This window comes from Artibeus jamaicensis, unplaced genomic scaffold (assembly GCF_021234435.1).
Source record: "Artibeus jamaicensis isolate MK-2021 breed Jamaican fruit bat unplaced genomic scaffold, CSHL_Jam_final contig_327, whole genome shotgun sequence".
Lineage (NCBI taxonomy): Eukaryota > Metazoa > Chordata > Mammalia > Chiroptera > Phyllostomidae > Artibeus > Artibeus jamaicensis.
Window position 1 is genome coordinate 1,965,407 of NW_026521772.1, and position 15,891 is coordinate 1,981,297.

The 15,891-nt window shown below is 54.5% G+C and overlaps 1 protein-coding gene across 1 annotated transcript in view; it reads right to left on the bottom strand.

Moving 5' to 3' along the window:
- ASTN1 (astrotactin 1) overlaps positions 1-15,891 on the bottom strand; it is a 280,642-nt gene that overhangs the window by 29,379 nt on the left and 235,372 nt on the right. The window contains exon 17 of the mRNA XM_053663736.1: positions 2,855-3,123. Coding sequence (XP_053519711.1) covers positions 2,855-3,123 — 269 coding nt within the window. The remainder of the gene's footprint in view (positions 1-2,854; positions 3,124-15,891) is intronic.

Below are 15,891 nucleotides of genomic sequence, written 5' to 3' on the forward strand. Positions count from 1 at the left end.
AAATGGGCCCAAAGGTCCACCCAAGAGAGACACACCGAGAGACTGACACCAGGACATAGCGTCCTTCACTTCCCCGCTCACCTCCGTTCTCCGGGGGAAAGAGCAGAATTAGAAGGAAAGGCGGAGGGGCCCTGCGGCCTCAACCCCAGCCCGGGGTCGGGGGGAAGGGGGACCCTGGCTGCAGGGCTGGCCACGCTGGCCAAGGTCAGAGCCTTCTCTCCGGGTCGCTCAACAGCTGCAGCCTCTGCTTTCCCAGTGCTCCCCCTTCTCTGCCCCTCTCTCACCGTACCCACGTGGGACTGGCAAATTAGAGAAAGGAAACAGCTAGCCTGGAAAATTTGAGGCTGAAAAAATTCAAGAGGAAGAAGGAGGAGGAAATAGTTAGAACAAAAAGACAACCCTACAAAAATCATCACGTCCAAGCCCAAGGCCAGTATCCAGTATGTCAGCCTTTCAGAAGGTGAGATACGGAATTTGAGACCAGAATAGTTGAAGTAGCGTTCATACCCCTCCCACTGGGACCCTCTAGGGAGCGGGGGCCAATTCTTCGCTGTCCCTGATTTGTGTCGAGCTTCGGAAGGCACAAGGCCCTCCCAGGTGCTGACACTTTCGTTTGAGCTCCAGGACAGACAGTTGTCGTGATTTACAGCAGAAGACACTTGGTGTCAAAGGGGCTTGCTCAGGGCCGGAGGCTTGAGAGCGGGGCCGTGCTGGAGCCGAACCAGAGACTCACCGCGCACCCGGCCTCTGAGTCAGCGCCCAGCAGGGAGCCATGTGCCCATCAGCGCTCCCGTTATGCTCTGCCCGACTGAACCAAATTCAAATCAAAAGGTGTATTTTTAAAAAACTAGGGTAAAAAAAGAAGATCTGGGGCCCCAGGGGGTGGAACAGATGTTGGAGAAAGACCCCCAAAAAAAAGAGGAAGCATCCCTGGGGTCAGTTCCATCAGATGGGATGGGGGCACAGCGGGCGTGTTTGGGGCGGAAGGCGGTGAGACCCCTGGCTGGGGGTATCGTTCCGCCTCCTGGGCTCGAGGTTGCGATCACAGATGAGACTGAAAGACGGCCTCAGACGGGTCTAGTCCAAGAGGGGAGCAACGAGGCCGAGAGGGGCCCAAAAATGGGCCCAAAGGTCCACCCGAGAGAGACACAGGGAGTGACTGACACCAGGACGTAGTGTCCTTCACTTCCCCACTCACCTCCGTTCTCCGGGGGAAGGAGCAGAATTAGAAGGAAAGGCAAAGGGGCAGGGAGAATGGCAAAGACGGAACACGTCTCAGGAAGGAGAGAGAGAGGAAAAGCGCAGGTGGCTGATGTCCAGCTCGGACGGGAGACACCTCCCGCTCCCACCTACGACCAGTGCAGGGAGGCAGGGCAGGGCCGAGTTTGGCAAGCAGGGGACCCACCCAGAAAGGGGGTCGCTGAAGACAAACGCCCTGCGGGGTCCACTGTGCTCGCGACGCCCCTGCAGGAAGCAGGGACTCCTCGCCCTCCTGTCCCACCAGCTCGTCCCTCCTTCCCTGCTCTGTGTGCCTGGCCCCACGGATGCTTCCGGAAGTGAGCTCTGAGCCTGCAGCCCACAGGCTGGTGCCCAGGAGCTCCTGGGGCAGCAGCTGCGGTGGGGGCAGCTCCCCGGGGCGCTCACAGGGGGCAGAGTGGGGCAGCCAGGGCTGGGCGTGGGACTAAAGCCGCTGTCACTCGGGGTCTCCATGGCGACACAAGCCCCTCCTTCTCTTCATCCCTTAGCTCCCCTCCTGTGGTCTCCTCTCCCACCCGGCTTCTGTAGTCACTCCTATCCCATCAGAGAGGAATGTGTAAGCCAAGGGAACAATTTATCTCCTCGTCCCCGTGAAAAACAGTGCTTTCGGACACTCAGTGACGGCTGTGGCAGAGGCAGGTAGGCGCGAGCCCTCCCGCTGGGCCAGGCCCTGTCTATGACACAAGTTGTCACCCACCAGGTGTCCCTTCAAAGAGGACAGAAAAAGCAATTATCACCTCACCTATGTGGGCAACCCTCTCAGGCAGGTAAGCAGCTCACTGCTGAGACTGTACACGGCTTGTCCCCGAGGTCGCCTTTGCCTACTGTCTCCGAGGCCCCACACCCTGAGCTTTCACATCTATATTTTTGTCGTTGTCGTTGCTGCGTCCATTGTTACCTGCTCTGTCGCTTCCGTCCTGGAGGAGGTCAGAGACCGGAGGCCAGCGAAGTCGCTGCCTCGGTCGAGTTCCTCCCCCTCATCCCTCTGTGTCCCCACTTTCCCTCCTCGCACACTTGGAAAGCGAGCCTGGGAGGAACAGAGGGGCGCCTGGGAGACTCGTGACCCCGCCGCATAGTACACGGCTCCTCGCACACGGGCGCTTCGTTCTGACAGTCTGGGTGCTCGGCGGGAAACCACGCCCCCCGGCTCCGGTGGCCAGGTCGCTCACCTCCGGCCAACGTGCTCCTTCTGGTCTCCCTGCTGCTGGTCCCAGGCTCAGGGCCAGTCCCAGGCCAACCAGGGGAGGGGACCTGAGCCTCCCTCATGACTGTCCCAAGACTTCCTGAACCCCAGATTGGGCGACTGCAAATGCTGCGCCCCCACTGCCTACCTTGTTCCTCCCAGCCTCAGATGCTGGAAGACCTGCACAGAGGCTCCGCTGGGACTCCTGAGTCATCGCCATGGGAGTTGTGAATGCAATGACTTGGTTTAATGTGCAAATATGCAAATTAGGGGCCTAGATGAGCTGAACAAAAAGTCTCACTAGCCCCACCCCGGCACGGCTCGGCTGCACCCTGTCACCTCCTCAGTCCACCTGCCACGTCCTCTGTTGCTGCCATCGCCTCCTCCCTGAGCCAAGAGTCCCAGGCCTCTTACCCTCTGGGTCTGGTTGTTGGTCACCAGCTCATAGATGGGGGCCGCCCGGGTCACCTCCAGCAGCACCGGCTCGGCGGGCGTGTCCGGGCTGGAGGTCACGTGGCACAAGGGGCAGGAGGAGGGGCAGCGCCCCTTGCTCTGGCACTCCATGCGCACCCCAGCCGCCATGCGCTTGGTGCCGGACTCCGACAGGCTGGCGATGTACTCCGGGAACGTCAGCACCTTGGGGTCCCTCTCCCGCTCCTCCGACTCGTCGGAGGGGGAGTTGCCTGCCCGACAGGAGAGAAAGAGAGCAGCAGTGAGGAGGGAGGAAGAAGGGCGAGGACTGCGGGGCCTCGTGGCCCCTGAGCGCTGGAGTCAAGTCCTGGAGAGGGCAGAACAGGTCATGGAAGGGGGAGGAATGTCATTCTGTCACCCCACTAACTGGGGGGACCCTCCTCCCAGGAACCCTGACATGCTTCCAACAGGAGCACAGGCTGTTTTCCTTCTGAGCGTCACCGGCTCCACTGACCCTCTTGGGGGCGCCTCTGCAGTTTCTGTGCAGGCCCGTGACTGTCGTCAGTAAGGCCACTGTAACAGCAGGGACGGTTCCGTGGCTCAGTGTCGTCTGCATCCAGAGAATGGACAGTGCCCACCTCCAGCACCGTCCGTGGAAAAGGGACAGAGGATTTCAGAGCGCATCACACTGGCCAGCACGTGCTGCACACTCGCCCTCAGTTTTCCTTGTTCACTATCGGTGGGAGTTACTGAGCCTGTGTGTACCAGGAACGTGCTACCGGATCAAGACCTCCTTACACTGGCTCTCCACATGGAGCCCTATCATTCCTCCCACTTCAGAGAGGAGAAAACGGGGGCCGGGGCCCCAGAATCACACAGCTAACCTACGGTGAGATCTCAGATTGGAATCCAGTTTCATTGGATTCCAAAGCCTTCACCCCACAGGATGTCTCTGCTTCACTATTAATCAACATGCGAAAGATGGGGAAGGAAGGTTGGCTTTTTCAAAAAGATCTGAACTCCAAAGCTCGAAAGATGGGTCCTTATCACCCTGATTGATAAGTAAAAGGAAGGTGGGGGCAGGCAGGCTCTTGGTTTATGTTTTGGTAACAATAAGGAAAACACCTACTAGAAAACAGTATTTTCCCCGTATCACAGAAAGCGGGGCTTGGTATTTCTCTTCCAAGCCCTCATGACTTCTCCCTTAACTTATTAGTCCTACAGGAAGAAGGAAGTAGAGTCAGCTGGCACATACCCCGGGTTCCCCGGGGGCTCCCTGACCCTGATGTTCCAAACCGAACAAGTGCAGGTGGGCCCCGGGGGCTGCTGGGAACAATGGGCAGCAAGACAGCAAGCGATGCTCATGCTCAATGGACCAAACCTTGGGAGGGACCAGTTGGAAGGTTCTAGAAGACACGACTCACTGACTTCTCAGTGGAGTTCTCTCTTACGGAGTCCCCTCTTGCTTGTTGTGCAATGAGTATCATGTGAGGCCATTCAGCACCTTGGTCTCCCAGCGGCACATTCCCATTATGCACCTGAGGCCTCTTCCCCGCCCGCCCCCCCTCCCCCTCCACGGCTGCGTGCCCAGGACGCCTCCTGCACGCCGAGGCAAAGGCTCAGTCAATGACTGTACATGCGGGAGGTAATTTATTTCGCATCTGAAGCCGGTTTAATAACAGATGGAGAGTTGGGCTCAAGCCCTTCCTAGGTTATCAGAGAACGACAAACCCACACATACCAAAACCAAGGGTGATGTTACCAGGTAGGAGGCCGGGGGCCCATGCCAGCCAGGCCGGAAGTCACTCCAAGCCATGTGTGAATCGTGGCTGACAGTCAGGCTTATGCAATGCATGGCTGGAAGTGTTTGTACAGAGGCCTCGATCTGGCAGAACTGTGCCCACCCAGTGCCCAGCCAGGCTACCTGGAATGGGCAGGATAAGGGGAGTGGGGAGGTGGGATCTCTGAATTCTTGATGTTATTTCTAGAAAAACAGGCCTTCACTTATTGGGGAAGTGAATAAAATTGAAAAAAAAAAAACAAACCAGTAAGAACACAGTGCTTCTTTTCAAGATAAGAGTGTTACAGCTTTGCCTTGCAAGCTCTCCCAAACAGCTTGAGGGCCTCCCAGTTGGCCCCAGGCCCCTTGGCATCAGGAGCATTTCAAGATAATCCACAGCCCCTCCTAGTGGAGAATATCTTCAGCCAAGAGACAGGGGAAAGGTTTTCCACAAAATGACCACGAGGTGGCGACATCGAGTCTAAAATGACTCGGAGAGGGAAGGAAAGGTGCAATGAATTCTGTGACCGCCCCGGCAACACAGAAAATGGAGTTATGGAAAAGTAACGCAGCTACTTTCTCCATCAACTAATAAAAAACTAATGAGTAAAGCAATCCTATCCAACATATCCTAAGGAGAAAAATATAAAGTGAGAGACACAAAATAATAATGGGGAAATAAAACTTGTAAGAGAAAATTTTACAAATTCTCAAATCCTTCACATTTGAGTAAAATGTGCTTTGGCGGGGTGGGTAATAAGATGCCAAGAAATTCCTTTCCTCTGACCTTGAATCCTCAAATACCCAGGGACGCCCCTCACCCCCTCCACCCACGTCCATATAGAGAACCCCCTGCCGGCTCACACTGCTCAGATGTTCAGGTCTGACAGCCCAGCGCGGCCACTAGAGGGCACTGCGACCCCACAGAGTCCGCAGCTGGGTGCCGGCTTCCGCCCTCCAGCCATCCATCATTAAGGCTTTAATTACGGTGAACATTTGCGGGGCTGCTCCCCTTGTTTCTTCTGTCTTCTGGCTTTCCCCATTAAAATCAAGGCGCTAACCTGAAACCTGTATAATTTTATTGACCAGTAGCACCCCAATATATTCAATAAAATTTTTTAAAAATCAAGGCGTCGCAACACCTCACCCCCAACCCTGTCTCCACTCAATATCCTTCAGCCCTGGACAGCGGCCACCAGGTTAGGGAAAGAGAGGCAAGGCACGGAGGGTGCAGAAGATGGTGAGAAGCCACCCAACTCCAGTTCTAGTTCAGAACCACACTTGCCTTCTCCTGAAAATATCCCAGCCCAGATAAAGTGGGCCCCACTGGGGACCAAGACTACCCACCCCTCTGGTCCCCTCGTCACACAGGAAGGAGCTTTTTGACCAGAAGGCGGATTCCCACAGCAGCGGTGAGCCATGAGCTCCCTCCCGAAAGGCTCTGGCAAAGAAGAGACAAAGAGAGGGGGGGTGTGCGTGCGCCAGTTCTCTGGGAGCGAACGCATTTTCCACGCGCGGTTAAAGACACCGTTGGGAAATACCCCAAATACCCTGGATGAAGGAGTCTGGTGGTGAAGGCCCAGGCCGATGCCCCTTTGACGAAAGAGCGCCTACAACCACCATGTCCGTGGCAGGTGAGACAGCAGTTCAGATCCCGAGGGCTGCGGGACAGCCCGATCTTTGACCCTGGCCCTCAATTCCCCTCGTGCTGGAGTGGGGAGCAGGGAGGCCTGTGTGGACGGGGGCAGGGAGGCGACTCCACTGCTTCCTGGGGACTTAGTGCCCCCCCCATCCACAGCTGCTTCTCCCACGTCTCCCCTCCAGTAGATCCGGGGTAGAAACACTCTAGTAATTTGAGACACCACACTGTCTCTCAATAAGACGAATATTCTATTTTGACAAGTACACAGTCTCTGGACATGAGAAATAAGCTACAGGTAAGGTCTTGAAAGACCATAATTGGCACCGGTGCCCTGGGACGGAGAGGGCCTGGGTGTGGCCCCACCCCCCGCCCCATTTTCAGCAACCACCTCGCTGCCCCCAGGGGCAGCTCTGGAAGCCAGCATGGACGGCGCTCAGGTTTCCTACAAGTGGAGGGACAGCCGACCCGAAATGCAGTTAGCAACCCCTAAACTGCAAAGCATTTTGCAAATACAATTTGCTATAAATGAATGCCACTTGCAGGAGGCTACGTCTGTACCCCACAGCGCAGAGTGGGTGAACTCCCCCTGTAGAGGATCATGGTGTGAGGACACTGGCCCTCTTGGTGGCCGAGAGCCCACCGAGGCCATGCCCAGGGCCTCAGGCATGTGCATAGTCACCCACCTGGACTCGGGAGCCCAGGAGGATGATGACAGAGGCCCAGCTACTCTCTGCTCCTGGGAACTCACGGGTCACAAAGGGGACTTCCTGGTCGTGGAGGACATGGGCACAATTCCTGTGGGATTCTGGGGCTGCTTTAGTACCTCTGTCTCCAGAGTCAGTGCCCAAGGCAATGAGAGGCTAATGTCACCACAGTGAGAGCCACAGAGGACGGTCATTAGACAGCGAAGACATCAAGTGCGAGCGAATCAGACCCCAGCTTTGGGAGGTGGCTCCGGCCCGTGGGAAAGAAAGTTTGACGTGGGGCCAACGGGACTCGGTTGGATGCCCACCGACAGCCCCACTCCGGCACCGCCCCCCACCCCCAACCTGACCCCGCCTGCCCCTTACGGTCCACACTGGATGTCCTCAGTTACCTGGGGTCACGTTTATGTCCACGCACCCAGGCTCAGACCACCCTCTCAGGCCGTTCAATCGTGTATTTGGACAGGGAGGGCCGGGGACTCTGCATGGACTTAATGTGAACTCCTGGACTGACAATGGGACACACCCGCAGAACAAAGTGCGACACAGCGGACTAGTGACCAGAGGGAAGAGGACAGGCCACAGACTGGCCGCTTCTCTCCACCGCCGTGGGGGCTGCGCGTGCCCGGGGTCAGGAGCTCTGTCTCCCTGGAAGCAGTGCCCAGAGTTTCGGTGTATAAATCCACACCCACGACCATCGTTCTGTCTCTATCACCTACTGTTACCTACTATTACCTGTCTATTTACCTGTATCTCTGTATGTGTAGTATCTCCACACACACACACACATCAGGGGAGAAAGTGGGAGTGAATGTATTAAGTCACGATAGGGGGCTCCGATGTTTTACTCAAACGTAATAAAACCAAAGTCTTATCACATGCGGTGACAGCCTGCTCCTCAAGTGTAAGAGGACCTTAGCGAGCTTGCCGGGAAGTCCACGTGAACGTCGGCCCAATGGCACCTTGAACTCTGCACGCCCCAGACTGCAGCCCTGGCTCCCGCCATCCGCACCACCTGCCCGCTGCAGGGGGGCCCCAGCCCAGCAGAGGGCGCCGGCTTCCCAGCTGCTCGAGGCAGGAACCCGGCTTCCTTGCTGGTTCTGCCCTGCTCTCCCCAGGCTCCTTAAGTCTATACTCTTTACTGCCCCCGCCCCGACCGCCCACCTCCTTGCTCACCCACTGCTGCCCCAGAGCCCTGCGGGGTAAACTGGGAGGTCTCAGCCGGACCACTGGCTTGATTTCTGACCTGGCCACTTGCTAACTGTGCGATTTCAGGTGAGTATCCGAAGCTCTCTGGGCCGGGGCGGGGGGGTCTCTCTCACACACAACGAGTCAGCTGACTCAGCAAGGCCGTGGTAAACACCGTCACCATCCACGCAGAGAGGCCAGCAGTGCCGGGGACACAGTGAGCAGTATTCAAATATAATTATCGTCACAGTGCCTGTCTACTCACCTGCCCTGTTCACCAGCGGCCCCATCACGTGGTGGGCTCCGGGCGGGGAGAAATGACGTCTTGTTCTTCAGTATAATATCCCACAATGCCTAATGCGTAATGTCACTAATGCATTCGACGATTCATTAACCACGTATGTACTGAATGCCTACAAGTGTTTGTTGAATTAATAAATCACTCATAAGGACTGGTACACAGAGTGGCGCTGTCTGTGCCTGCAGGTACTAACTGGACAGACTTCTTGCTTTACTGTCCTGGATCCTTTGGAGATGTCCTACTTTTCTTCTGAGCAGAGAAGTCATCGGTCCAGTGAGTCCCACTACCTTCTGGTGCAAATGGCAGTTGGTCAGAGATACTCTAGTTGCAAAGACGGAAGGAAATACTGCCAAAGTGCATTTTGCAAATTTTGTGAAGCAGACACTTGTGTCTCCAAGTTCGTTCACGAGCACTGGGGAGCTGACGGCCTTGGGATTCAAGGGTTTCAGCGTGAGAAACGGAGTAGTCAATGCCGGTGCTGGAGAGCAGGCAGCGGTTCGCTTGTGCTAGAAAATGTGGGACGGTTGCAGACCTTGATGTCACAAAGTGACAAAGGACACGTCACTGAGAGGCCATGGGTACCAAAAATGGTAGCTGAGGTGGCAGGAGCGTCACTGTGGTGGGGACAGCAGGGGTCCCACATCACCAGCAAAAAAGGCCGCGGTTGTGACAGCAAGAAAGAGAAAGGCCTTCTGGGACCGAGGATGGCTGGGAGGATGCACCGTGCACACTCTGCCTGGTCTTGGCTTGCACGTGGAGACCCACCCGCGACCCACGTGTCCAGTCACCCACACCCCCCTCCACCTGGGCTCAGAGGAGGCACATCTCTCTTTTAGGATTAAATACTGGGAAACCATTGGCTCACAACTGTTCAGCATGCTCGGAAACAGTCCCTACTCCAAAGAGTTTATATTCTTGTCTTTTACTAAAGTCAAATTCAAATAAAAAAATCTGTTGTCAGGTTGTATCCATTATTTCCCATTCTAAAATTAAAGCTAGTGCACACTTGAGATGTAGTGCTGTGGTATTTCTTCGGGAAGTTTCTGGCAACAGCAGCTGGTCTTTGTCATGAGCGTGAGCAGCACCTCTGGGTGTGGTGAGGGCCAGTGTGATCACTGTCAGCCATCGATACCCACCAGGCACCTCGGCAAACCACCACTAACTGGGAGGCTCAACAAACGGTGTCCTTCGCAAAATTGGATTTTTGTTTAATTGCTCCTTAGCCAGGAAATGCTTACATTTCCTCCGATCGTTGTTGACATTTTTCTTTTCTAAAAACTCAGCTTTCTGATTTCCGGCTTGCCTCCGGAGACACTGCCCAGGAAGCAGGATTAAACCTTTCCCCAGGTGCCTGCAAGTGACAATTTTCTTCATCAATTACGACTACGTCGATTTGGAAGCCGTGGGAGACAGGAATAAAATGGCATCTACCGCCCGAACGACTTTTTAAAAATTGATCGATAACCTAAGGTCCCGTTTTCTTAAGACTGCCTCTTCTTAACGGCCATATTGTCAAACAAAGGGTGGTTCTGGGCTAATTAGGTTTATGTCCCAGCTAATTAGGTTTATGTTACGTTGAAGTTTTGGGGTAAGCAGGGTGCTTTGTCTTTGCCCAAAGTTAGTCGGCTCTGGCGCGGGAATAGTTCATTTAATGACTAAATTAGCCAACACCTCTATAAGCTTCTTTTTGGCAATCGGGACCTTCTGTTTGGGGTGAGAGGTTAAGTGCAAGCCATAGCAGGACGACAGCCTCTCCCCAAGGATCGAGAACACAGAGGCAGCCTTTGCTGAGCTGTGACCCCCTTTCCAGTCTTAACCTTGGTGGGGAGAGGAGACAGGACAGCCCAGCCTTGAGACCGCCCGCACGTTTCAAGAAGAACAAAAACAAAACCAAAAAAAACCAAAAGAACAAAACCACACACACAAAACCATAATCCAGGAATAACCGGAAAGTCCGAAAGCTCGGACCTTAAAGTGAACCCTCGGCAGCTAGACCGTCCATCCCCGGAGGGCAAGAAGTCGCCTGGGGTCCCGGGGGATTGGAGTGGGTCTCACCCAGAGCCCTGCACTCGGTGAGGGTTCAAGGAATACTCAAGGGTGGAAAGACACAAAGGGATTTTAGCTCTTTCTGGTCTCTGCCCGCAACTCCTTAGGCGACAACCGGAAGCCTCATTAGGGCCCGTCATCAAGGCCGGGCCAGGGGGGCTGAGCTGGCTCAGAGGAAGTGGCAGGAGCCGCGCTTACTGAGCGCACTCATGGCTCGGGAGGGGTGTGGGGGACGTCATACCACTGGCCCCCCCAGGGGCCCCAACAGGGCCTGCCTTTCCTCCCTCCCAAATACGGGGCCTGGCACAGATGACGCTTTTTCATCACAAAATCATAGGCATGTAATTCTGTAACACTGCCATGTCAGACTCAAGCACGCCATATGACATTTTAGGTGAAAGGTTCAAATGAAAACTGTAAATTATGACACCCATGTTCTCACCCGACCAACCACACTGAAGCAGGCCTCACTTCTGCCCGACCCTGTACTTCGCCTATGCCTTCTGCTCCTGGGGTCACCGCTAGAGCAATGTCACCGGCCCTTCAGGCCCTTGACCGGAGGAGCATCGACCACACACGTGTCGACTGGGTCTGGCTTCCTGTCTTGTCCATCCCACTCACTCCCACAGTGGGGGTCTCGCTTGTCCTCGTTCCCGGCACCTGGGCTCTGCAGGCGCCCCCTCGGTCTCGGCGGAGGCGGCACACACGGTGGCACGCACTCCCCCCACCCTTCGGAATGCATGACGATGCCCACATTTCGCTTGCCTTTGACGATCCCATTTCTTTGTTTACCAAATGCCTTCCACGCCGGGACTCTGGCGGATTGAAAAGGTTTTTGTTCTCATCCAGTCCCTCCCTCCCTCCCTCCCAGTGTCCTGGAGCTGCCATGACGCACAACCGACTGGGTGACTTAAACTACAGAAACACACGGCTCCAGCCTGAGGTCACGGTGCCGGCAGGGCCACGGCCCCCAGGAAGGCCCCCGGGAAGAACCCTTCCCTGCCTGCTCCCACCTCCACTGCCGCCGGCTTCCTCAGCCCTCCCTGGCTGGTAGCTCCATCACCCAGTCTTGGCCTCGGCTGTTACAAGCACTGTTCTGTGTGTGTCTGTGTCCAAATCTCCCCCCTCCCCGTTTTCTCTTATGAAGACGCCAGTCACTGGGTTTAGGGCTCACTGTATGTCCAGTGCAACCTCGTGTTAACTTAACGACCTCTGCAAAGACCCTGTTTCCAAAAAAGGGCACCTTCTGAGGTTCCGGTGGGCATGAATTTTGAGGAAACATTCACCCCACTGCAGCGCCCACAGCCTTTAACATCGAGACATGGGCAGGTGAGCCGTCCCTGGCCCCCAGCCGCCAACACCGACCATGATTCATTTGCTGGCCGTTTGGGAGCTGCGGCCGGTGCCCTGGACTCCTGACACAGGGGCGGCAGGAGAGGTTTCCGCTCCGTCAGCCTCCCAAGGCCCGCAGCGGTTGTGTGCCACTTCTTGTCGACACCAGAATAAACCTGACCCGGGGATTCAGAGCCACAGCCTGCGGAGGGACAGTGGCCACTGGTTACCCCACTGACTTGCACAGATGGAGGGGTGAGAGGGAGGTGAAAGGGAGGAAGACCTGGGGAACCACTCTGTTCAAGTCTCCATCAGCAGCTAGACCACGCTGGGTGGGATACCAGAGAGAGCATCCCCTGAACTGTCTGGGGGTGAAAGCTTTGTTTTCTCTGGTCTTGGTTTTCTCGTCTCAGAGGCCGAGCTCAGATGCCACTATGAGCCCCCAGACCTCGTGGGAGCAGGCGCTTCCCTGCCTTTTCCATTCTCCCCAGGAACACTCAGGGGGGTCACTCAGATAAAGCAGAGGGACGAAACTGTATAGAAACAGAGTGTGCAGAGGACAGGGGACTCCCAGCGCAGTCAGCCTCTGCTGGTGTTCAAGACTCCACTTGGGGGGTCTCTCTGAGTAGCCACCCTGCCTCCTGCTACATGAGAGAGGCTTCCTTCTTGTGGGTACCCTGCTGCATCATTTCTCAGCTAGGGGGCGCCCGTGAGTCCCTTTCGCTTTGCCAGAACCACCAGGCTCCTGTCCCCCTTCCTCCTTGGACTCCACCTCCTCCCCTTACAGGCTCCGGCTCCTGCCTACTCACCTCCCTTCTCTTTCTGGCTTCAAACCTGGAGAAGAGAAGCACAGTCCAGAGAAATGCCTGAAATGGGTAAACACGGCCATTCCTCGCTTTGGGTCCACATTACAAAACCCGAGCATGCGCACACCACGTGTATGGAGCGTGTGTGGTGAGGGGGTGCGCTCACCCGAGTGACCTGCAGGTGGCAGTCTCTTGGGGCTTCTGTGGCTCCTCGGCCAGAGATTCAATGCCTGGCTGAACTGCTGCAAAGGCTGGCTTATAAATATTTTAATCAAGAAGTTTTTAATAAAAATATTATTCAATAATAATACCACTTCAACCAGCAAGGGAACGTTGTAACGTCTCCATTTGCCCCTCGATACTCATCTAGCTTCTGTCTTTCAAATGAATCGGATGGTGAATCCTTTTGCTGCCCTGACCAATTTCCTCCGCAAATTAACTACATACGACAGGACTTAAAAATCTGATACCACTTAGCTTTGCCTCACTGAGATTTATGCCACTTTCCTGCCCGTCAGAGCCACCGACTAGAGTAGACTGTGGCTCCTGGTGGCAATTTTGGATTCTGCATGAGTCCCTCATCCCTTGGTCCTCGTGTCTTGAGTTTAAACTGCCCCGAGGGGACCGGGTTCTTGTCACCTCTCGGTGATCCGTGCCTGTCCTCTGTGCTCAGACACTGGTGTCTACAGCTCCCTGCACCACCTGCATGAAACTCTGGTTACGAGAGCTACGTACAGCCCACGCGGGTTTGTGAGGGGACTCAGGGGCTCGGCCTGGTGGCCACACCATTTGTAAGGGGTAGAAAGAGCTGGGTGCTTGGGACAGCAGAGGTGACCAGCCACCGGGTCCCCTCTTCATTTGGATGGAGAGCAGACTGAGACCAAAGAGGTGAGGAGAAACGGAGCCATGCTAGGCTGCAGCTGCGCAGTCACAGGAACAGCGCTGAGGAGCTGGGATGGGGACAAGGAGATCTGGAAGCAGGTGGAGCAGCTGTCTCCTTAACTACCCGAAGGTGTCATGCAGAAGTGAGACCGTGTGACTTCTGCGTATCTCAGAGCATGGGGTTAAGATTCGAGGGGGCAAATGAGAAGGGGACCACGAATTTCATTGAGAAACTACTATGCGTCAGGTGCAGTACTCAGAACTGCCATATACAGGCGAACCAGGAAGACGCTTATGTTCCAGTTGGCGCGTGTGGTCGGGGGCGTGGACAGGAAGCAAATGATGCCACCACAGGGTGGTGTTGGAGGCTTGGGGGAGAGGCTTCAGGCGCGCTCAGGAGAAGCTCTGAGACCTACTCTGGAGGACACAAGGAGGCTAAAAGGACACTCCTGAGTCCTGTAGGGACAATTGTTGTAACACAGTTGGGATAGAATGGGGTGGGCCGGCCTGGCGATGACGAACTGGGGGCCAGCACTTGCTTCCGTGGTCCCCAGATGAACCTTAGACACTGAGGGCACAGCAGACAGCGATTCGGAGGGGCGGGCTCTAGTCCCTTTCAACAGCCACACGTTCAGCTTCCGTTGTTCTGTGGCCCGGTCTCTTCTCGGTGCCCCCTAAATCGGGGGAGGAGTGGGCACCCAAATTCTATCGGGCCCGTGATTCTGACTTGGAGAGTCTCCCACTGACCTGTTGGGGCTCCCCACCCTACCTAAGAGTCATTTATTTTATAAATATTTGTCAGGACACTTTTTAAAAATTTTACAAGTAACCCCGATATGTAAAAGAGATAAAAGCGAGCAACAGACTTCTCAGGCATTTCACATCATTACTGTCTGGCAAAAACATAAACAGCGCTACTATTTATGAAGCCGCCGGAGCATCTCCTCAGAGCCCCAGGGGACAAGCAGCCTAGTCGGAAACTACTGAGTCCAACTCTGATGACACCAGCCTCAACCGCCCCAGAAGTCACCATGCGTACTCCCCAGCCACGGGGCCACCTGCTGGCCCTGAGAAGACACTGGCACAAGTGGCAGGGCCTGTCACCGGCCCTCTGCAGTCACTGTGCCTTCTGGATTTGCCTGGAAAATGGCGCGGTGTGGTCCGTCCTGCTTTAGGGGGTAATAATGAAAGTCAGAAAACTTTTATTCCCGTGACTATGAATCAATCTTCTCAATCATGGAAGTTCGTCGCATAAAGAAATGACTTTGGGAAAAATTTCAGACGTCCCACACAGCAGTATTTTCACTGATATATCTCCTAGAGCAATGGACATGCAGGAAAGATTAAATTAATGGGACTACATCAAATTAAAAAGCTTCTGCGCGGCTAAAGAAAACATCAGCAAAATGAAAAAGAGACCCAATGGGATGGCAAAACATATTTGCCAATGACACCTCGGACAAGGGTTTGAGCTCTAAAATATAGAAAGGACTCACACAACTCCACACCAGAAAAACAATCCAGTTAAAAATGGGCAAAGGACCCGAACAGACACTTCTGCAGGGAGGACATCCAGAGGGCCCATAGACATATGAAAGGATGTTCAACATCACTAGCCACCAGAGAGATGCAAATTAAAACGCAGTGAGACACCACTTCATACCGGTCACGATGGCCATCATAACCAAATCAACAAACAACAAGTGCTGGCCGGGTTTTGGAGAAAAGGGACTGTTGGTGGGAATGCAGACTGGTGCAGCCACTGTAGGAAACAGTATGGAATTTCCTCAAAAAACTAAAACCGAAACTGCCTTTTGATCCAGTGATCCCACTGCTGGGATCCCTAGGGACCCTAAAACACCCATCCCAAAAAACCTATGCAGCCCTGTATTCATCACAGCATTATTTATAATAGCCAAGTGCTGGAAGCAGCCTAAGTGCCCATCAGTAAATGAATGGATCAAAAAACTGGTCTGTTTACACAATGGAATACTGCACAGTAAGAAAAAAGGAGCTCCTATCCTTTGCAACAGCATGGATGGAATTAGAGAGCATTATGCTGAGGGAAATAAGCCAGGCACCAAAAGATAAATACCATATGAGTGGAACCTGATCAACAAAACAAACAAGCAAAAAAAAACAAAACAAGGGACATGGAAATATGGAACAAACTGACAATGATCAGGGGATAACAGGGGAAAGGAGGGGAGGGGTCTAATCAAGGAACATGGGATAGAGGACTCCTGGCATGGACCACAGGGTGGGGACTGAGAGGGGGAAGAAACGGGGGAACATCGGGACAACTGTAGTTAAAAACAATAAAATAAAAAATAGAAGCTGCTGGGTTTTTTTTTAAAGA